This window comes from Pollicipes pollicipes, unplaced genomic scaffold (genome assembly GCF_011947565.3).
Source record: "Pollicipes pollicipes isolate AB1234 unplaced genomic scaffold, Ppol_2.1 Scaffold_6686;HRSCAF=7923_pilon_pilon_pilon, whole genome shotgun sequence".
Lineage (NCBI taxonomy): Eukaryota > Metazoa > Arthropoda > Thecostraca > Pollicipedomorpha > Pollicipedidae > Pollicipes > Pollicipes pollicipes.
The window spans coordinates 44,507,896-44,531,719 of record NW_023596921.1 but is presented as its reverse complement, the minus strand read 5'-3'; the positions used below and the strand labels follow the sequence as shown (position 1 = coordinate 44,531,719).

At 54.1% G+C, this 23,824-nt stretch overlaps 1 protein-coding gene across 1 annotated transcript in view; it reads right to left on the bottom strand.

Annotated features, from left to right (window-relative positions):
- Positions 1 to 950: 950 nt before the first annotated feature.
- LOC119108553 (potassium voltage-gated channel subfamily KQT member 1) overlaps positions 951 to 23,824 on the bottom strand; it is a 71,667-nt gene continuing 48,793 nt past the window's right edge. The window contains exons 6-12 of the mRNA XM_037232142.1: positions 23,375 to 23,485; positions 22,744 to 22,950; positions 15,958 to 16,087; positions 13,807 to 13,930; positions 6,314 to 6,470; positions 3,410 to 3,532; positions 951 to 2,095 (exon numbers count right to left, since the gene is read on the bottom strand). Of these exons, the coding sequence (XP_037088037.1) occupies positions 1,994 to 2,095; positions 3,410 to 3,532; positions 6,314 to 6,470; positions 13,807 to 13,930; positions 15,958 to 16,087; positions 22,744 to 22,950; positions 23,375 to 23,485 (954 nt within the window). The 3' untranslated portion in view covers positions 951 to 1,993. The remainder of the gene's footprint in view (positions 2,096 to 3,409; positions 3,533 to 6,313; positions 6,471 to 13,806; positions 13,931 to 15,957; positions 16,088 to 22,743; positions 22,951 to 23,374; positions 23,486 to 23,824) is intronic.

Sequence of the window (23,824 nt, the reverse complement as noted above, 5' to 3'; positions counted from 1 at the left end):
ACCCATTACGGGCAATGGTTGCAGAGACAATCAATAAAATCCTGAACCTTTATGCATCATATGGTACGACGGTAAGGCGTGTGTGGCATATGCCTGTTCCAAAACACGGCACAGACTGCAGGGAAAACGCATGCATGGAATGGGGAAATGGTGTGCTTCGATGAACGCGTCAAAAATTTTTTCCGTCGGTAAATAAGGTTACGTTAGGACTCTTTTTCAATTCGGTTTCGACGTCCGATAATTCTCCATTTCCGTACACCAATCGTCAATCTTCGAATGCTCTGCTCTGTGACGCGAGACCGTCTTAAAAACCTCAAAACTGACTGCAGATAACATCTTTGTAGTGATAAACACGTTTTGCACGATAACCAAAGTGAAATAGTACGCACAGCGAGCATTGAACACAACCACCACCACACGGCGCGTCCACCGAGCGCAGAAGTCGCCCAACGCTTCGAAGGCTGCAGCGCCGGTGTTTACCCGATCGCCATCACGCACACGGGAACCGGCGGAAACACGCAGTAAGGCCTGGGTGCAAAATACACATAAACAAGGTATCACAATCAGCAATCGTAAGACTAGGTATAATATCAAGGTGTAATATATTGATACAGTGAGAGCCGATAGGTGGCGGGGCCGCGCTCGCCGCGCCCTCTGTCCTGTCGGCCGTCCGCGTGCCGCCCTCTACCGGAGACGCACAACCCAAGCACCTGTCCATCACGCGTCAACGCTGCGTCACCCCGGCCCCCGCCCAGCCAGCTTTGTACTTCAGCTTAGGACAGCGCCGGCCGACGGTGCGATCAGCCAGCAGCGTCGTCCGCGGGGGCGCCTCACGCCCCGTCCCCCATACCTAGCGCGCGCCGCCGAGATGGGGCCGAGGCGCACACACAACATCCCAGCACTCCAGCCGCGCCCCCGAATCCCCCCCCCCCCCCTCACACACACTGGCACGGGCTGCGCTGCCAGCAGTCTGCTGGGTTTCTTGGACGCTAGTTACCAACTACAGGGGTCCATTGTGAACGCTGATGAGCCGAGTGGTCTGGGGATGGGTCGATGGGGCGTGGGCATGACCCACATCTCTGTCAATTTCCGATGAGTGAGCGCGGTTGGTATTCAAGGCAGCAGCGTCATTGTGATTGACGCGCTGAAGTCCTCGTGACATCTCCTTGCACGCCATCTTTACCCGTTTCACTTCACAACTACGGCCTCAATTGCTGTGAGATCTCTATTTTAACCCCGTTTTGATCATGACAACGAGTCTGAATCTGTGATACGCCATAACCTCACCGCTGCGCTCTCCCGTTATGGCGCGGTGTGTCTGCAACTTGACAAATCTAAGAAATTACTTTGAACTGCGTGATATTACGGCGTTTTACATCGTGCTTCCTCACACGTCATCAATCATTCCCAGAAGCATCAAATGAATGTCTGATCCATACCGTTGTCCCATGTACGGGTTCAAAACGTTGTGCATAAGACAGCGTTGTGAGATGCCTAGGACAGCTGCTACGCGTGGTAACTGCCGAACTAGCATTCGGTAGGTCACGGCCCCAAAGATCCCCAGTTCCCAAAGACAATGTGATGTCTCAGTGACACGAAAAGTGAGATCATGGTGCCACCCACCGTTGCTATACTACCTGGACCTCCTATAGACGGCATCTCGTCAGTCGCCTCTAAAAGGTCCCGATTTTTTGTTGACCTATTGTTGACCTAGGAATATGCATTGATGCAAATGAGTTGCATGTGATCCTTGGAAATCCACAAATGACCACTTCGGGACCTACACAGACAATATTATTATCAAGTGACGTCAAGACTATCAAGCGATAGCTCAGGCCGCCCAGTAGACTGCATCTCATGTGTGGCTCGAGGAACCAGAAGTCCTTCAGCAACGCACGGTCAGTAAAGGAAAGGAAAGTATGGTCGAAGCGGCGTCAAGCGCCGGCGTCTGCCCACGAGCAGGCCATGTGGCGATGCGTGGGCCACGTGGACATCAGACGCTCTCCTCGATGGCACGTGGCGGCACGTTCTGCCTTTGAGCGATCACCGTCAGCGTCGTGACCAGGTGATCCAGCTTCTTGTCCATCATCAGCAACTGCAGCGAGGAGAGCAAGTATAAGCTTACCCTTATGATCTTGTGTCATCCCATTCAGCAGAGGTAGATTCGCTGTGAGCATTGGCCAAAGAACAACAGGTTCCAGTTACGTTATTTCTATACGCAACACTTCTAGTCACTCATCTATGACATTGTGGACCCATTTCAGCATTCAAAAACATTGGAGCTCGCGCCCGTGCCGCACGAATATATGCAAGACACCGCGTAAAGAAGCAAGCAAACTTTTGCGCAACGCGTCACATACTGGTCGCCGGAAAGCAGCACAAGCTCATGAAAACGACCGCTGGGTCAGTAAAGGAAAGCTTCACGGCTGCGTCCGATGCACAACCTTGCTACGCAACGCCAGTTGTTACGGAGCGACAAGGTTTCCTTCGGGCTGCTGCAATATCGCATGGACCTGAAGAGCTGTGTCCATTCTATATCAGTGTGGTCCTCAAATCACTGTCCTTTCCCCAGTGTTTGCGTCAATGTTTGCCGTAGATATGCAGTGGCCATATCAGTGAGGGCATAGACTATAAAGTTGTGGGCATCAAATGCGTCAAAATCGGGGCTTTGACCGGATATTGTGCGGGCTGTCCGGTTTGTAATGTTGCACTTGTCGTGTCATTGTACCACTGCATTTTAAAACGCTAGTGTAAATAAACCACCGATGAAACCCGAACGAGTGTTGAGCGCCAGCCACGTTAATATCGCGGTTGGGATCGGAGATGCCATTTGCGTTGGGTTACTCAGGTCGGAGGCAAAATGACTGCGCAAGTCAGTGAGAGAGTCCACGATTTTGCACCGAAGTGACAGCCAGAACCCAGCCACCGCTGCTTTGCAACGCATAACGGCCCGGCCAGAAGGCTGTACAGTGAGGTCCGGAAGGCGACATGGCCAGTATCCGTGCTTTGATTTGTTTTTTGAGGGAGCTAAGCTTTCTGCCGTTCTCCGAAGGCCTACTGTTGCGACGCGTGGTTGTGCACATCCAGTAAAAATGGCACGCCATTTACACAGAGGTGCTGATGCCACATTTACTTGCCAGTTTCGCATGACAAGAATTTCGCAGATGCCCGTGACCAAAGTGAGTCATTTTCAGTAAACGGCAGACCTTCGGGCCATAACAATCTACAGTGACATCGTCCTGTAGGGAAACAGCGGGCCACACACGCGGGGTTGACCTACATCAAAACACCGCACCCCGCAGGGACTGCCATTACTTGGTCAATACCACAACGGCACTGTGCCGGTGTGGCGCCGCGGGGCGCGTGACCCGACCTCAGCGGCGAGCGGGGCAGGAGCAGGCCTGCTCACCTGCTGTTCGACTCGGTATATCCGGGCGCCGATGGTCATGGGTTTGAGGCCGCCGTTGCGGTCCAGGCTGGAGATGTAGCTGCCGGGCTTGCCCAGGGTCTGGTCCAGCCGCCGCTGCAGCTCCTGGAAGTGGAGCGGAGCTGTGCACAAGCTGGCCGGTGCGCCGGGGAGGCGGCGTACATGGTGCACAGAGCTGGAGACGGCGGCCGACGGAGACAGGACGCAGAGCCAGCGGAGGTGACAGAGGCGGCGTACATGGTGCACAGCGCTGGAGACGGCGGCCGACGGAGACAGGACGCAGAGCCAGCGGAGGTGACGGAGGCGGCGTACATGGTGCACAGAGCTGGAGACGGCGGCCAGCGGAGACAGGACGCAGAGCCAGTGGAGGTGACAGAGGCGGCGCCTAGAGCCAGGGAAGGCGGTGGAAACAGTACACAGAACTACGAGTGGCGATCGAGACGGTGCGCAGAGCCAGCCGATGCGGCAGAGGCGACGCACAGAGTCAGGGAAGGCGGTGAAAACAGTACACAGAACCACGAGTGGCGATCGAGACGGTGCGCAGAGCCAGCGGAGGTGACGGAGGCGGCGCATAGAGCCAGGGAAGGCGGTGAAAACAGTACACAGAACCACGAGTGGCGGTTGAGACGGTGCGCAGAGCGAGCGGAGGTGACGGAGGCGGCGCATAGAGCCAGGGAAGGCGGTGGAAATAGTATACAGAACCACGAGTGGCGATCGAGACGGTGCGCAGAGCCAGCGGAGGTGACGGAGGCGGCGCATAGAGCCAGGGAAGGCGGTGAAAACAGTACCCAGAACTACGAGTGGCGATCGAGACGGTGCGCAGAGCCAGCCGATGCGGCAGAGGCGACGCACGAAGCTAGCGGAGACGGCAGGGATGGCGCACAGAGCCAGAGACGGAGATCGAGACGGTGCACAGAGTCGGAGACGGTGGTGGAGACGGTGCACAGAGCCAGAGACGGTGTTGGAGACGGTGCACAGAGCCAGAAACGGTGGTGGAGACAATGCGCAGGGCCAAATACGGCGCTGGAGACGGCGCACAGAGCTAGAGACGGCGGTCGAGATGGCGCACAGAGCCAGAGACGGCGGTCGAGATGGCGCACAGAGCCAGAGACGGCGGTCGAGATGGCGCACAGAGCCAGAGACGGCGATGAAGACGGTGCACAGAGCCAGAGGAAGTGGGAAAATTGGAGGTTCCCCGTGAATGCACCAAGTGGGGTGTCCACACTGAAATATTATCGCAGCTGGTGCACCAAATATTCACCCGAAACTTGATTTGACGTGGATTGTCACGCATATTATATGGAACAGACGTTTAGGAATTTTAAATGGGTTCTCGTAAGTCTTTGAAATGGAGAATTACACACATGTTCCTTCTGTGTCATCTTTACTGCCTTGACTGAACAAGAGGGTTTTGACGGGACATTGTTTTTCTTGGTTACCACATTTTGCAGTTTGCGACATCCATTCGGACCACGTCAATGCTAAAATGCTAACACGCTATTGCTAAAGTCTCCAATGGTCTCCAATGCAACCCGGCCCCAGTACAGTGGACCCACGCCGCAGTGTTTTGGGATGGCAGTCCACCGGAAAGTCGAAACAAAAGCAGCACGCGATGTCAGCACAAGCCGCTTTCACAAACAATTGCACAATACAGCAATGTCTTACAACATGTCATAAAGTATGGACCTGCTTGTCGACGCGACGTGACGACAACGTAAAAAATTAATGCTGGCTTGCGGCTAGCCGGCCGGTTGCCAACCGATCGGGCAGCTGTACAGGACAGCTAGCCGATCCGGCTAGTGGACACGCAACGGCGATGGCCTCCTCTAAAACGCGTGCTCAGTGATTCGCACCTTCGATTTGGAACGTGCAGATTTTCTTTGCTAACCGGTCGCCACGTTTAGAGATTTTACATGCAATTAAGTGAAGCTAAGATTTCCATATTCTGGATCAAACATCACCACCTAAATTAGACACATCTGACGCCTGAAACGATCGTGTTAGCTTCTTGCTGGTTTATTCGTACATTCTAGCACATATTAATTAGACTTAAGCAATCAGCCCATCTTACAGAATATAGAATCAGTCAGTTGACAGTAAGCCCGTTATCGGACTGCAGCTAAAGCCGGATTCTGGAAGAGCTTTGTGTAATGCCGAACCGCAACAGCTAAATAAGCTCCTTTCTACTGCACTGCCAGACCTTAGAAAATCTTGAGACATAAGCACCTTTGAATTGCGATGCATCGGCATAAAAGCCGGAAACGAGACGGCTTTGCCTGACCTTTTCGCTGCTACGGCATGCCAAAATAGGATGTGCCGGTCTGATGGGGCTGTTTTTAGCCCATGAGTGCACGCAGCGCATATAAGAGCGCGCAAGTGAGGAGTTCAGCTTTACAAAAGCAGGCCCGCTCACAAAATTGGCTATCCGGCTGGATCAGAGCCGGGCCGGCCATTCGCAGCTAATTTCGCAACAATGAACATTTAGAAAACTGTTGTATGCACCTTGTGCATTTTGAGTTCTTATGCTGAAAAAGTTGACCTTCAATATTAGTTGGTGCTGCTGATTTATAGCTCGATGAACGCGACCATGAGCATAGCTAGAAATGACAAGTAAATACATAATGCAAACAAACGATTGCTTGATATCTTCATTTAACCAATACATCCTGGCATACTGAAGCGCCGTATTTTTCAGGATACGAACTAACGGTGCCGATTGCAAACAAGAAACCGAAGATCTTCCTTGCTTCCATGAACCACACCTCGCATACCACAGCAGGCACAACGATGATCGATGGAGAACACTCCCTTCTTACTACACCTGCTGGTTAGTCCTGATCCATTCCCACCCATCCGATGCGAGGCACGCCACATCGCAGGCCGTACCTTGATCCGCACCATCATGTTGAGGTGGCCCTGACTGTATTGCTCGATGACGTCCCGCACATCGTACGGCTTTCGCGCCTGCTGAAACTTGCGGCGCGCCACGAAGTACTTGATCTTCCTGATGGCCCTGATTGCGTTCTTGTGCGCGTCTGTGAGGCTGCAACGGACGCTGGAGTCAGGCTCGACGACGCTGGTCTGACTTCTCCGACCATAGGCATGGGCTGACTCGGTGCTTGCAAGATCCGGCTGAAGTATTGTGTCAAGCTCAGTAGATTATGTACACATGTTGGCAATTTATAACGTTGCAGGGTTAAGGAGGAACAGGGCAGACACTTCAGGTTAGCGGTCCGCACCCTGCATTTCGATAAGCGGGCCAGTGTCTGCCGCTCAATTTACATGCCATTAAGGTGTGTCGACGAAATGTTTTAGTTTCTGATACAAAAATCCCAGCGCGGATGATTCCAAAAATACGATTATTCTCGAAATACTAGCAAGACACTATGAAAACGCAAGGCGCCTGCCGTTTGAAGGGCCAGCTATGTGTCAAACAACGGCACCTACGGGGTCAGCTATAGTTTCCAGTGAGGATGAGGCCCCTGATATATGCAGGAATGTACTCAATCAAAAGGAATGTTCGCAAACATCAATGTCAGTATCGTCGGGCTCTGGTGTTATGTCGCAGTTCCGACTGCTTCCATCGACCACCCAACAATGTCATCTATCACGGAACCTGGTGTTCCCCAAAATGACCGATGCAAATGGACATTTATAGGTATATTGTAAATAAGCAACGCAACATACAAAGGTGTCATACTTATCCAAGACTACATCCAAACTGTGACCCAGGCACGTTTTTGTGTCCATAGAGTTTCCGTTGTTCCGAACGTTGAGGCTCAAAAAGAGACGCGTCACTGGCAAAAACACATGCCGTCTTTTGCGTAGTTGTATAGTATATAAAGGCATGCATTTCATTATCATGAGGTAGCCATTAAATCAGCTCAATATTCTCGTTGTATATTTAGCCATTGGGGACAATGCGTCACGTAATCTCGGAACAGAAGTCTGAGGTGAGCTTATCGAGGACGTCGCACCATTACATTGTCTCTTTCGCCGTGTCATTACAATGCCCCTGCTATCACATCACTACACTGTCTCTTTCGTCACATCATTTCACTGTCTGCTCACTACTCCACTGGACTCGCAGACTTAATCTGACTAGCCTCGACATCCTCCCTCAGTTCTCGTAAATCAGGCTAGCACTCAGTTTCACGTCGTACAGGGCTACTACAGGCATTCGTCTTCGTTTTCGGCGAGACAGTGTCATTGGGTCTGAGCCTATGACGTCCTAAGGCCGCAGCGTCACCGGGCCGCGGCGCCCTGGTGGGGCGTAATCGTCCTGAGGCCGCAGCGTCACCAGGCCCCGGCGCCCTGGTGGGGCATGGCCGCCCGCAGCTTTTGTTCGAGCGTGGCTCTACAAACACGCCAAGCGAGCGAGGCAATCACACTCGTGTCTGAGTGAGCTGGAGAGCGCTGACTGGCCGTATGCCTACGTCAGTGGTCCTGGGACAAGGGATTTCAGAAACATTATGGCTTCGCCATCGACACCTGGGGTGGGATAATCCCTCCAGATGAGTTCCGTCTGCAGCCAGTGAATCCAGCCAGCGAGAATGAGCAAAGTGTAGCCGAAGAGAAATCACCCTCTGAACACCACTGAAAAATGTTCGGCGAAATGGGAGGAACGAACTGAAAATTTCGCCAGCTATGCCAGCCGTGGAGCCAGTTTCAACTGCAACTTTTCATTCGTGGTCGCTGGTGCACATTTCAACCGTGTCCGAGCGGCATGCTCAATTGTATTGGTTGGTAAATTCCCAGGAAACACATCAAGAAACGCACGTAACAACTCCGAAATCAAGAACAGTGCAAACAAAATAGGAAGCAAAAGATCTGCAGCTGCCAATTGAAGGTCTGCGAGCATATCATAGTTGATTTTGATCACATGACACTGACAGCATGGTTTGAAAAGCTTTTTAACATTGTCCGACGCACATGTTACACATCTCGCATCGCCGCTGTCCCCAAGGGAGCCGAGTTCCAATCACTGACGTGGAATTTCTGTCAGGTCGGCGCCGGCATCGCACGGGGTTCCTGGGCCAAGTACATCGCGACAAACGGAGGGGGGCGGGGGGAGTGACAGACGTACGAAAGGTGAGGTGAGGCGCTTGTGCGCAACTGCCTAAAATGTGCCGCATTCAGCGACGCCTGCAGCTTCTGATACGTCCGAATCGTCTTCAGAGTGGCCTGATACGTATGGATCTCAGGAGTCTTCCTTCGAGTCATCCATCACCTCAGCGGATGTGCTGATGACGAGTGAAGCCCCGTCGTCCGATGTTAACGTGGAATATCTGGCCTTCGTATACGTGCTTCGCGTGCTTCTGCCAGTGGATAGGTGTGGCTTATCCCACGGGGTACGCGCAGCAGCGATAATTACTCTTAGAATTTACACTAAGCTCATGAGTCATTCCAGTTCCAAGATGATGGAAGATGATGTCGAGCATGGATTGCTCGGGACGACGTTCGGAACGGACCGCAAGCGCTCATCTAGATGCAATAAAACGAAAGCACTTGGGCCAAGACAAGTGGGAAGCGTATCGTCGTTCTTTCTGGGACTAAGTGCGCATGCGCTGCTCGTTTTACGCCCCGGTCAGGAAAAGACAAACCCGTACTTACATCTGGATCTAGAGTTGCACCCAGCTGCTTGTGTGTTTTGCGCGGATATTTCCGTGCTCGGATGCGATGGAGCAAGAGTGAACAGAGGTAACGAAGACCATATCTCATCTCTTCGAGCTGTGACAGAGGCGACTGGTCCACTGGTCCGAGTCAGTTGCATGCCAACGACCTCAATCTCCGAGAGTTATTCGTGCAGTCGGACGGCGTAGCTACGGACCCTAAGTGGCTCTCGCGCATAACCGAGAAGTCTGTGTCCGAATCGGTCGAGCTTCTGCCGGCTGTCAACTTTCATACAGTTTTAGGGAACGTTAGCCGGATTTCCCTCTGGGGTCTACACCGGCCTGAGCAAGGACCAGAAATATCTCCACAGACAGGCACAGTCTCCGCAAATCAGTGGCACGAAGATCAGCCAGCTGTACCGTGCCAAATGGCTGACGCTGGTGCGGGTCATCGCGCCTCTGTGCATCCTCTGACCAGGGCCAGATGACCTGATAAAGCCAGTTAAACTCCTTGTCAAGCACTAAGCACCTCTATGGTTCTGCACCAAACAACAATCGAAATGTCTGTCTGACTCAGTCAATATCGAGGAAGCATTCAACTGCTGAAGCGTTTGCGCCCCGAGTTGCCGATGATGGTGGTGCAGGTGATGCAGCGAAACAGGTGTTGACGTCGTCGCACTTTTGGCGATGCTGGCATACAAAGACTTCCAAAAGCGAAGCAATGCTGCCCATTACATCGCGGAATATCACGAACATCAGTAGCACCAGGCCGTCATAGTGACAACAGTGCGAGGTTCGTCCTTCCTCCCTTCTAACAATGAACACACAGGATACCAGCCACGTGGAACTCACAGACTGGATTTGTGAGGTGGTAAATAAACCACAAATGACGATAAAACTCTGAAACGAAATGGAGAGGTTGGCTGGTACAGCTCTGGTACACCTCTACAGAAGCTACCCATTGCCATGCAAGGGATAGACATGGTGGCGCTGCTCGCCACCAAGGCAGCGTCGAAAGCTATCGAGGAGAAGGCTGGGCGCAGCCACAGTGTGCGAGAGCACCTCGCTGCGCTCACGGTAGTCCATAGCAAACAGAGCCTCAAAGTTGCCTGAAAGCGCGGGAGCCTTAAAGGGCATGCTCCACATTTGAAGATACATATTGAAAGAGATTGGAACAAGCATCAGATATCATCAAATAAGGTCGTTTATAACTAGTGGTATAGCTTTAAGTGGACGAGACTGCTCTAGAAAACACAGTTTCTCTTTTTAGTAAATATGTTTGTCTATACGTCATTCTTTGATTGCAACAACGTACCTTGCACAACATTGATTGAGAGCCAGTTGACTGCCGCTCTGTCTGGAAATCGTGCGAACGAACGCCAGATGTGAATGACTCGATAAGTGTATTCTTATTGACCTTGATCGCTGCATGTATAATGACAGGATTTGAATGACGCTATGATGGCGCCATTGAGGCCAGGGTAACCTTGAAATGGCCTGCACCAAATAGTCTGCACATCTTTGCGGGCGAGAAGTCCAGAAACTACAGGATTTTTTTTGATGTTAAGAACGGCAGACCTGAGAACGCACCGAATTGTTTTGAAAATGGCTTTTTCAGTTCAAAACCCCATGCGAATGTGGTACACTAACTTTTGGCATACGTGCGACACTCACGAGCTCGCCTTGCTACTGGGCATGTACTGAATGGGAACAATGGTCTTTCGAAACACAGGTCAGTTTACATCTGCTTTTGTTAGTGTCATTGGCAGCGGTAATGCCGACGTCAATAGTGTAGCATGTATCGCAGCGATGGAAATACGTATCTCTCATCTATTCTACTAACACTCTGAGCAGAAGTGCACTTTAAGCCATAACACCTGCAGGGTTTTGGGAAATGCGCATAAGAACATCTCCATGGAATCGGAAATCGACAGAGGTGTAAATGCGACGCGCCTTCCTGGCCATGTTGGCTGCCATACCAAGAACATTAGCTGTTGTATAAACCGCTGTGGAATGCACAGTGAAGGCAGTAATAATTATGACTGACATAAGTGACCACCTTGCAATCCTGGGTTAGACAAAATTTTAACGCCTTGCCGTTCGATAAAACCTGATAGAATATGATTAATCATAGGGGCAAATTTCAGTTCTACTCGAATTCCAACAACAGTCGTGCAACCATGGTCGTTCCGTGGTCGCCAGAGTGTGGGCCTCCTAGGATAGAATCAAAGCCCTAGCACCACAGAATACAGGCTTATCGGAGACCTGTGGCGGCAGCGCAAATGAACACACAAATAGTCTTTTGAAAAGTGCATGTTGCAATTATGTAATATATGTGATACGCACGCATGCACGCATGGTGCACACGCACATACATGCGTACGCGCGTATTTACCTACGTTTACATTGACACGTGGGCGTATTGATGCATAGGCTCATTTGGTTATTCTTGGGTGCACGGAGTGTCTTTTTTGCCTCCTCTGTTCCTGAATATGTACTTCATGTTTGGGATATATGCAGACAGTGCGTCCACTGCGCGCAACGTCACCCTCCCGAGGGAATGAAATATATAAGGACGACGGCGGCCCGATCAGTTAATTGGCTTGCGTTGTGTGGCCCGCAAAACAAGAACATCATATCTATGAAACCACCATCGAATGACTGGAAAGGCTGCAGCACATGTGCACAGTATAGCTCAGCACCTTGCAGATTCAGATACAGTGCAGACAGGTCAAATATTCATGGTGGCTGCTTTTTTATTCAATATTCACGGAGTGCCTGAACCAATTGCCGCTCAGAGATTTCCCTGCGGAACACATCGGCACGTGCCCGGACCTGCCGTCTGTCAGTCATTCTTCACTCGCGCCCATTTATGGTTCTAATTATCGGCCAATAAAGTTGGCCCATTAATAGTCATACCACGGCCCATGTAATTTTCCGCTCGACTGTCAGATAATGGTACCAGCAGCGCGCTGTGGTGGCCGCCAGGTCGACAGGGCTGCGCCGACTCACGCAGGCAGACAGGTCACTCAGGGTGACACGCAGTCGATCCAGACCAGGGGCGGGCGACCCAGACCGGCGGAGAGCCGTTTAAGACCAGGGACAGGCAGCCCTGACTGGGGGACAGCCGACCTAGACCGGCGGACAGCTGTTCAAGACCAGGGACAGGTGACCCAGACCGGGGGACAGCCGACCCAGACCGGGGGACAGGCGACCCAGACCGGGGGACAGCCGACCCAGACCGGCGGACAGCTGTTCAAGACCAGGGACAGGCGACCCTGGCCGGGGGACAGGCGACCCAGACCGGGGGACAGCCGACCCAGACCAGGGGATACCTGACCGCGCAGAGGGACAGCGACCCAGACCAGGGGACAGCCAACCCAGACCGGGGGACAGCCGACCCAAAACCAGGGACAGCCGACCCAGACAGGGGACAGCCGACCCAGCCCGTGAGACACCTGACCCAGTCAGGAAGTTAGGTTGGTAAACGGATGACACAGACAAGCAGATGGCTAACTCTGACCTACAGACCCAAACCGGGATGCGGCTGAAAAAGACACGAAGACGGGCACTAGAGAGATGACTAGCCCAGCGGAAGACAGCTCATTCTGGCAGCCAGTCAGCTGAGTAGACGGCTCAGGTCGTCAAACCAAAGACGAACTAATTTACATTGCTGTGGCGAGCGCCCGTCTGCTGAGATCACATGGTTTTAATTTTGGTGTAGTCGTGCTGAATTGACAAGCACCAGAACCATCGTAATTTCAACACCATCTGTGCGTAAGAATAACCGGGTCTCCCTCCGCTCTTGCAGTGCCAACGCAGCATTCTGCGTCCCAAATACCGCGACCGTACCGATCGCCCCGGGTTCACCAGCGAGGCAGTCGGCGGGGGGGGGGGGGGGCATTCTGACCTCCGGCACCACCTGTCAGTGACAGTGCCACTCGAGCCACCGGGCCTGACATGGCGCCAGATGAGGCGGCGTGGCGGGCCGACCGAGGACGCCGCTGCACCTCCCGGCCCGCTCGTGGCCGTCGCCCCCCTCCCGCCCTCCGACGAAGGTCAACAAAGCCGTCCGGCCCGGCAAACAGACCACAGTAAATATGTGCGCGTCGGGGTGAGAGGGGACGGAGGGATCATCCCAGCTGGGCGCGGACGGCCGAGCCCGCTAGATCGGCACTTTGTGACCTGGTGATGCTCAGGTCGAAGCGCATGGAGCTCCAGACGGGCGAAGTAGGGGAGGGGTCAGACATACACTAGCACCAATCATTTACATCATGCGCTGCAATTAATTGTTTTCAAATAAGTTGGATCGATACAATACATGCCATCTAAGAGCGTACTTGATCCCATACACAGGCTAGCAAAATAAGTTGATTCTGAAGCCTGCCAGCAGCTGCTTTCACAGAGATGACGCGGTTTTGTTTGGGTGTTTGTGCTGTTGATGAGGAACGAAGATTCTTCAGGTCGGTCGGGGTGCCGTAAAAATGGCCCGAATAGTCTGAGAACACTCCCCAGGGTGTAAACCTGACACATGATGGACTCGCCATCTACACCACGACCAACTCTGCACATTCGTGACCAGTGCCAAGTCGATGATGAACAGTTCCTGATCCATTGACACCACGCACTGCGACGTCCGGGACGCCTGCTGACTCCGGTACCACTCTCAGGTAACGGCACGCCTTGGGCCCTCCCGTGACGTCACGGCCCGGACAAACGCCCCCGTATGACGTCACGCCCAGCTGCGCTGCTGCGCTCGCGACTGACCTGGTGAGACCGGGCGGCTCCTCGATGTCGATGTCGACCTCGTCGGAGGCGACCTCGGTGTTGGAGCTGGTCTGACTTTGCAGCACGGGACTGCGACCCTCGCGCCGACACTTGCTGGGCGTGCCTGCCGACGGGTGTCGCGCCGTCACCACACCGCTCACCGGCACCGGCCCAGGCCGCCGGCAGCACGGCCAGTGACGCTAAGTGGGAGAGTCTCGCACTGTCCCGGCCGTCATGAGGATGAGAGCTGCTTCGGCCGAAGCTTCGCTGACGCGTGCGGTGGCGTTCTCTGCACGGCCCGCGCCTGCGCTCCGAATTGCGTGACAGAGGCTGTCCGAAGGGTCGCAACTTATGACCACTCCTTTTTGGGACACAGTTACGAACCAGAACCAGCTTCCGACCCCAGCGACCGTTACGCGTAGTTGTGTAGTGATCTAATTATCCATTATGCCCTCCTTCGTAAGCCGCTTTCAGGTTCGAAGACAGCCAGTGCTGTAAGCCAATGGTCTAGTTGAGGGTTTAACGTCGAAGACCCAAATTAATCTACTGCGGGAATGTCACATTTTCGCCTCGTCTTCGCGCAAGACGGCGCAGACCAACTTAACACTTCATCTCTCCTCCCAGGTGGATCTGAGTCTAAGGAGCCCAGTCTGAGTCCAAGTCTGAGTTCGCGTTTCGAGCCCACCAATGATGTATTACACCAGTGTTTAAATGCTTTAATCGTCTCATGAGCAGGGGTGTGTGTATGAGTCCGTGGAGAATAAGTCCGTGTCAGAGTACAAAGCATTGAGGACGAGTCCATCAGGTGTCTAAATACGCCACGGCAAAGCAACTACACAGAACAAAGTAGAGTTGCTCTCGCATTGCTAAAACAGATCACCAAGAATAAAATAGCGGTGCAGTATGGTGCAATATGGTGCAAGCCTGCGTCTAACTCGGCCTGAGCTAACCTGTTTTGCCTAATGTAACCTGTCTTGCCTGGCTGCATGGCGACGCAGCAGCGTAATAGCTTTTGAATAAGAAACTGATAGCATTGGCTTAAAAATACAATACTGATAGCCTCTACGCAGTTTAAGCGACCAATATTACCGTCTTGGACCATAAAATTCATACCATAACTTTGCCCGCACTAGTTCAATCTAACAACAACCAAGACACCGGCGAGAGACCAAACAAGAAATCGTCCGAGACGAGCCTGACCAGCCCAAACCCAAAACAACCCAAGAGGGACAGCAAAGCCCACTCAAGCTGTCTATACCACGTTGAAACCATCCTTTACACAGACGTTTTGCTGCTAAAATGTGCTCTTCAATCACGGTTGAGAACTGAATGCAAATGCCGACACCAAATGCCTTGCGCCGAGCCCAGAGTTCTAGAAAACTTGGGCCTGAATATGAGCCCGAGTCTTTGGAGATCCAGCCAGAGTCACAAATTTCCCATTCATTTTAAAAACGATTTGATTCACCTAAGTCTTAGTCTCAAAAAGTCATACGTCAGGACTTGAGTCCGAGCGTGCCACTGCTCAGATCTATGCCTGACTATTCCATCGGCATTTTTCCAGGGACAGCGGCGCGGGAAATCTGACCGCGCCTAATCACTGCTCATCACACGGCCGACCAACGCATGGTGGAACAACACCAGCTGAAGTTGACGGCAACGGGCGCCTTCAGCTCCTCCGCTCCAAACAGAAGCTCCGCCAGCCGTTCACGACAAACAAATTGGTCGTCGCTGCCTTTGTTTGATCATCGTTGGCTCTTCATCCGGACGTGGACAAAAGAGGACGTGGAGGACGTGTTTACACAGCCGTTATCGCAGACAAAGCTAGAGAACAGCGAAAGCGCCGCGCAAGCAGCTCGCGCCACGACTGAAAATCACCGCACAGCCAAATGGGGAGAATTCCTCACCAGCCCGGCACATGCAATTGGCTCGAAAAGACATTTTTTTTGTCCGCCACGCGCAGAAGAAATGTTTGCCCACGGAGTTGTTCCACATAAAAATCACTCAAAGGGAGGGAACTAACCAGTGCCACACTGGGGTCCACAAAGCTGCGAGGCAGGTTATGCGGTGTAAAGTGTGCGATGTTGATTCAACGCTTCACCCATCATGACCGCCGGAGCGGGTCGGTCATCCATGCCTGTCGATGAGCCTCACCCGCTTGCCGCGCCTCCTCGTCGTAGAAAACGACGTCGTTGTCGCTGTCGCGGCGCCCCGTCTCCAGGCAGCCCTTCTCGATGTTGGTGCGCGACTTCCTCCGCTTCAGCACGCTGGCTTTCTTAGCCACCTGCCGGCGGCGGAACCGGTAAGCTTCGCGGGCCGCTCTCTCGATCTCGAGACCCACTCTCTCGATCTCGAGACCCGCTCTCTCGGGTCGGCCGGACCGGGCCGAACGCTCGGCCCGGTCCGACCCTCCCAACCTGCGTCCGACGTCTGATAAACAATAGCATTCACCACCGAAACGGGGCGGCCATTCATCGGCTGTTTGAGCGAGCAGAACCCGGCAAACATGATGATTACATTGGGATGCCAGTTCTGACCTGAATGTACTCCGGCTGTCCCGCGAACAGCCCGCGGCGGCGCTCATCTGCACCGTCCGGAGCACAACGCAGCACAGACAATGCTACCAAGACGCGTTCAATGCAAGACCGAATTGCGCCGAGCGTCTCAAGAGCTCGTCCCGGGGCGGCCGCCCGGGTAGGCCGCTGCCGCTCCGTAACGGCCCCAGGGCGAGCTCGCCCGGTAGGCCGCTGCCGTTCCGTAACGGCCCCAGGGCGAGCTCGCCCGGTAGGCCGCTGCCGCTCCGTAACGGCCCCAGGGCGAGCTCGCCCGGTAGGCCGCTGCCGCTCCGTAACGGCCCCAGGGCGAGCTCGCCCGGTAGGCCGCTGCCGTTCCGTAACGGCCCCAGGGCGAGCTTGCCCGGTAGGCCGCTGCCGCTCCGTAACGGCCCCAGGGCGAGCTCGCCCGATAGGCCGCTGCCGCTCCGTAACGGCCCCAGGGCGAGCTCGCCCGGTAGGCCGCTGCCGCTCCGTAACGGCCCCAGGGCGAGCTCGCCCGGTAGGCCGCTGCCGCTCCGTAACGGCCCCAGGGCGAGCTTGCCCGGTAGGCCGCTGCCGTTCCGTAACGGCCCCAGGACGAACGCTCCCCCCACAACCGTATTGAGACCGTACGCAAATATACGGAGCAGTGCTGTTTACGCGGAGACGTCTACTCCGGCCGACAATACGAAGCTGAGGGCCCCATTGTGCCCGACTCGAAGCAGACGTCAGGCGCGCAGCAAAGGGAAGGACGGGCCGCCCCGACGCTGTCACACGGAACGGCTCGGAGAACTGAGCAGGAACACAGAGCGTCTCGGAGAGCTGGGTGGAAGCACAGAGCGGCTCGGAGGGCTGAGTGGAAGCACAGAGCGGCTCGGAGGGCAGAGCGGGGGCACAGAGCGGCTTGGAGAACTCAGCGGGACGCGAGCTGCCGCTGTGGACAATATCTCAAAGGCACAGCGTGGGCGGGAGGTCGCCGGCGCGGCAGACGTTTACTCGGTGGCAGCTCCCTTAGAACGGCGGAGCTGTCACCGGGGCGACTGCGTCGGTGGGCCCACACCAACCTCCGGACAAAAACCACGAGCAAACGCACGGCATTTCTGCTAGAGCTGTGCATGTGTTTAATGTTCAGGATATAGTGCAGTCTAGCTACATACCAGTTTTGAATCTAATCCGAATACCAATCTACATGTTCCAAAAGTGTTGGGGCTAATCCGGTACAGTCTATCAGAGCTAATTCAGCTATTTGCCCACACATCCATGAAGTGGGTTATATTTATTCTCCGATTGACGTAACGTTATTGTAGCACATACGAACACGTTTGCTTCTGGCATCACCGACTTAAGGCTTTTCAATTAGTCCCAATTAATTTTCTTTGGCTAAATTTTGGAACCAACCCATACCCAAGCAGTACTTTCTGTAGATTTCCTGAAGCGATCTATTCGGATCTCGAGTCCTTTCCAAATGCTCTGATCTATCCAGAACGTACAGCCTACGTGTCCGCATCTCGGCGGGCATAGCGGGTGGGCACGGGACACCGGGCAGCACTACCCGACCTCTACAGGTTCAGAGGCCGGTCGGCAGGGGGGGGGGGGGGGGGCCGGACAGTTGCTGCGAAGCGCAGGTGAGAAGCGAGCCCAGGTGCCAGCGCTGCCTGACACCTCATGGCGAGCTGTCTCCTGCAGGGCTGACGTGCGCTTCTTATTGGCATGATTTATGCCCTGGTGGAGACCGAGCTGTTATTCAAACATTTCCAGACGGTCCATGGCTGTTACACCAGCCTCCTTCTTGTACACGGCTACCAGAATTGGTGTATAGACGCGTCGCATGACAAATGCCCCCTTCTTTTGCAAAGAGCAACGATCGTGGGACGAGTCGGCCGCAAATCCTGATCGGCTAGGAAAATTGTTAGAGCCATGAAACATTCTATTTTTACGACGGAGTTGCACAGAACAGCAATTTTCATGAGGCTCTACGATGTCTTGGCATCCAGCTGCGTCTTGCACTGTTCGCCGCAACCTCTCCGTTCGTGGTGATTTATCGTGGCCCGGGTTCTCGGTGCACTCTGAGGTCACCGCACGTACGCGGTCGCTGTGCTGGTCCGCAGACCGCAATGCTGTGTTGCCGACGACGGAGGTGCCAGCGAGGCGAGTCGTTCGCTGTGCTGCCGACGACGGAGGCGCCACGTCGTACGTCCTACGTACGTCGTGGTACAACCTAGACATGAAAATGTGGGGTACATGGTACGCAAAGTCTCCCTAGGCAGGTGAGGCCAGGTTTTCGGCCGCGGCACATATCAAAGAGGCAGTCGATTATTATCACCCGGCAAAAAACGATGCCAGCGGCAGATATGCACACGCTGCTTTCATAACGGATATGAAACATCGTCATATCCGGCCTGCTCTCCAAACGCATCAGTATTCCCCACATGACCTTACTTCGCAACTTACACCGGTAAGGAGCGCCACGGCACCGTTACTTGGACGAGTACGTCGTGTTTTAAGCAGGTGTCCCGGGCCGTGCGGTCTCCCCAGTGCGCCGTCAATACCAGCCGCTCACGATATTTACATGCTGAATTATTCGGGGTCTTTCAGTGGACATTTGAGAAAATTGATCGTGACCTGCATACAAGCCAATCGGTCAGGACTGGACGCCATGGTGGTCTGGTGGGGAGGAAAGCAGCGCTGCGGCAAGGCGCAGCCCTCTCGATCAAATAATGCGGGCCGACGGGCCTTCAGGCAACATGTAAAGCGCTCATGGCATATGTCAATTACCCATTTATGCAGCAGCTCGGACAGGTGCTACGCTATTTCGGCCACCGTGTATGTCTACGGTGTTGCCCATGACGCGGAAAACGAATAGCTAGCTGTGTGTGGAAACTCCCGAGATTCGAACCATTCTGGACCACGGGGAACACCCAAGGGTGTGTAAACCATATGTACCGAAAGCATCATTATTACTGTCAATAACAACGCATCATCTGCGACGAGAAAGAAATACTAAGCAGGTCACGTAAAATTGAAAAAATAGTTCAAAACAAGTTTAGAAATAATCATTATTTGATTAAAATATAGCATCAGATTTTATAATCCGTGAAATACGCATAGTGTTTATTCACATCCACTGCTTTCCAGTTTCCGCCAAAAGCGTAGCGTACTAATGGAATAAGCCCAAAGAGCATTCATCTGTCCTGTGTCCAAACCTCATTCCTCTTTCAAAACATCTTCGCTCCCCCATAACGTAACTCGATAACTTGCATAAATTAGCTCCTGAAAAATGGAAGAAGCCTGCCAAACATGTGGATGATTCTTTGTCCTGACCGCTCGGTGTGTAGTAGGTATTCGTGCATGACATGCCAATAATACCGCGATGACGAGTCTGCTCGGCTCATATAAACGTGACATGATCCATTCCTTTTTTCTTCTATGAACCACGGATTTTCGAGCCGCAGGTGAAGCCGAGCGGGGCAGGTGCCCTGCTGGCAGCAGCCCATCAGAGTCTAGTCCTGCATCATTAGCGGACGCCAACCGGGCGGCAGAGCGACTTATCACGTCACGCTGCTGGCGACTGGCGGCTGGCGGCTACGGCTGCCCGAGAGTCGCCGCAGCACTCAGCGCAGCTTCAGGTGAGGCAGTGAGGCAGCCAGGCACGCCGCCGTTTTCAGCACAGCTTCAGGTGAGGCAGTGAGAGCCGCCGCCGTCCTCAGCACGGCTTCAGGTGAGGCAGTGAGGCAGCCAGGCACGCCGCCGCCCTCAGCACAGCTTCAGGTAGGGCAGTGAGAGTCGCCGCAGCACTCAGCGCAGCTTCAGGTGAGGCAGTGAGGCAGCCAGGCACGCCGCCACCCTTAGCACAGCTTCAGGTGAGGCAGTGAGGCAGCCAGGCACGCCGCCGTCCTCAGCACAGCTTCAGGTGAGGCAGTGAGGCAGCCAGGCACGCCGCCACCCTCAGCACAGCTTCAGGTGAGACAGTGAGGCAGCCAGGCACGCCGCCACCCTCAGCACAGCTTCAGGTGAGGCAGTGAGGCAGCCAGGCACGCCTCTGTCCTCAGCACAGCTTCAGGTGAGGCAGTGAGGCAGCCAGGCACGCCTCTGTCCTCAGCACAGCTTCAGGTGAGGCAGTGAGAGCCGCCGCCGTCCTCAGCACGGCTTCAGGTGAGGCAGCGAGGCCCGCCCTCAGCACAGCTTCAGGTGAGGGTGACGAGGCAGCCAGGCACGCCGCCGTCCTCAGCACAGCTTCAGGTGAGGGTGACAGGGCAGCGAGGCCCGCCGCCGCCCACGAACGCACATCATTAATGCTCCACCACCTCCACTGTTTATCGACCAGCGCCAGAGCTAAAAGGGGGATTTAAGCGTCACGCGTGTGCCGCGAAATACAAACAGAAGCGTGGGCGCCAAGCTCACGGACCACGCCACTCGACCGCTCGCCCGACTGGAGTGGCAGGCGGTAGGCATCCGATGCAGCCTGCGCTTCACGCTCACGTCCCGCTGACGCGTAAGCTGGCTTACCGCACTGAGTCATCGGTTGTTACCGCGCTGAGTTGCCCATTGCTACTGCACCGAGTTGCCGATTGTTACGGCACAAATACCAAAGAAGCATGTCTAACTAGCTGCCGTGTGTGCCCTCCAAGTGTGTGTGACGCTGCTCGTAAGCAATGTCACGGTCGCCATAAACGTAATAACCTCAGTGAGGCGCTAAATGTTCTTGGTTTTTGGGCTCAACCCTGATAGGATTGTATTGTAGCCCGTTGATTGTGGGTCTTTGATGATGAATAATGGAAACATTGAGCTTAAAGAGATAACACGCGTAAAAAGTTTGTTATTCCGCTTTTCCGTAGCACAAACATGCAGTTACCACACTTGATAACAAGATTTTAACCTCAACAAGTCCAGAGAAGCTACAAAAGTCACTTCTGGTCTTTGTCTTGGGCCGCCACGCAGCTATTAATAAAGCAGTTACAGTTGAACGTACCAATATCGTGTGCTCGCTTCTTAGATAGCCCAATCATGTTTCCCGTCCGTTGACACCATTCTGGTGTGAAAGACCACTGGAAAGTAAGCACGGTCCCAGCTCTGCGTATTTGGATTTCCCAATGCTAGTTGGGAGCGCCGCAAATGCCTCGGAACAGCAGCCAACCGTCCCAGAGGCACCGTTAGGGCGTGCAGTGACGCCATTCGTCGAGCCAGCTATCTTTAGCTCTCGTTTTATCTTCACAGCGGCCGATAAGGCAGCTGAACTGTTCCCAAGGCATGGACGATGCCTAACGGGGCACTGACCGGGCTGCTGACCTGCGGCGATCGCGGGCGCTGCAGGTCAAGGCCGGACCTAACGGACCAGGGTCGGTGACTTACCCTCGTCCGTTTGTTTGTGACGCGCTCGCTTAGGTTTTGGTCCAATTGCATTTAATCTGGGAAGTTCCCAGCAACGAAGCCCGCCGCGGTTTTAGACAAATGTCCGGCAAAATCGACCGCCGAATGCAGACTTTCTCCGCAGGCCACATTGGCATTTTTCGCCGGGCGGGATAGGAACCATGCTGATACAAAGGCTGCCGTCCCAGCAGGGCTCCTTCCTATTGACCATAAGCCTGAAGGATGATCTGATCGACCTGACTCTAAGCCGCACCGAGTTTGGCAGTGGGGAGGGAGAGAGCCCGACCCGGCAGTGTCTTCCATCCAGGTCACGAGTAAAAACGCATCACAGCGCTTGGACAGAGCCTTCCCTTACTATTCTATTTGGACGGGACCTTTACAAAAAAGCAAGCTGGGTTCTCTTGTGTTGAACTTATGAACTAAATGCAATTGAGTAATAACCCGGCGACTATTCCCAAAGCCAACCGGGCAAGACATTTGATGTCGACAGTTATGTGATACCTAATGCGTTGAGCTATACTGATCAAACTGCACCACGCCGGTCAAGGTACTGACCAGGGCATATACAGGTTCGGATGGGGGCATTGACCTCTACTGACCAGAGCACTGACCAGCTCGGATCGGGGCATTGACCTGTACTGACCACGGCGTATACGGGTTTGGATCGGGGCATTGACCCGTACTGACCAGAGCATTGGCCATCTCGGATCGGAGCATTGACCTGTACTGATCAGGGCATTTACAGGTTCGGATCGGGGCATTGGCCTGTACTGACCAGGGCATATACAGATTCGGATCGGGGCATTGACCTGTACTGATCAGGGCATATACAGGTTCGGATCGGGGCATTGACCTGCACTGACAAGAGCATATACGGGTTTGGATCGGGGCGTTGACCTGTACTGGCCAGGACGTTGACAGGTTCGGATCGGGGCGTTGACCTGCGCTGACCAAGACGTCGACAGGGTCGGATCGGGTCGTTGATCTGTACTGACCACGGCGTTGACAGGTTTGGATCGGGGCGTTGACCTGCACTGACCAGGGCGTTGACTTTTCCCAGGGCGGACACGGTGCCGGCCGGGTTCTCCTTCAGGTGGATCCGCCAGGTGGCGAAGAATTCGCGCTCGGCGGCGTAGCAGCGCCACAGGCACTGGATCAGCTGCGCGGCCGCAGGAATCTGGCGGTTGAAGTGCTTCTGCCGCTGCTTCTGCTGCACCTTCAGCGCAAAGCCGGAGCCCAGGATACCCTGCCGGCAGCGCCGAGTGGTCACGGAGATCCGGAGGCTTGGTCAACTTCGCGTGATGTTTTCCTGGACTTTGTGGTGGAGGTCAGGCGTCCGTCCGATGTGAGGCCAAGCGCAAAAATTAGTACAACGGATATGGCTAGGCACGATACAAGCATATTTTGAGCATTGGGGACGTCGCCACATGCAAGCACGCATGAACACGCGGGCGAAAGCTGTTTTTTTTTGTAGCCCGGGGAGTCAGAATTGCTAAGCGCATCAGCTGTTTGAGTCGGAGCTGTCAAGGAAGCCTCATCGCAGTCCGTGATATCACAAGACCGTCTTCAGTACAGCAAAGATGTATCCAGGTGTAATGACGTCTCCGGAATTCGATCATTACGCGTCAGAGAGAGGTCAAGTGCCCTGCTCCTGCAGTGACCTTCCTTACCGCTGGCAGTGCGAAGAAGCTGATTGCGAATACGGAAAAGCAGGAGGCCACCATCTTGCCCAGCCAAGTCTTGGGTACCGTGTCGCCGTAGCCTATCGTCGTCACGGTGATCTGTAAAGGCGGATGTGGTACAGACACACCTTTACCGCCAACGCTCGGACCACAGATAGCTGTGCGACAGCGACGGCGACGGCGACGCTGTGCGTGCGACGGTGACGTTGTGCGCGCGACGGCGTTAGCTGTGCCCACCGTTTTGTGCTTGATTGCTGTAATCTTGTACGCCACCGTAGAGAATTGATGTCGAACCGGGATAACTGTTTTGAATGTTGTGCCGAACTTCCATGTGGGTTAACCCGGCATCGTACGCATCATCGTATCTCCCATGGTATTTGTGTTGTAAGAACTGCTCACTGCTACGTGGAGGCCGATCTCTGAACATCATCGATCATT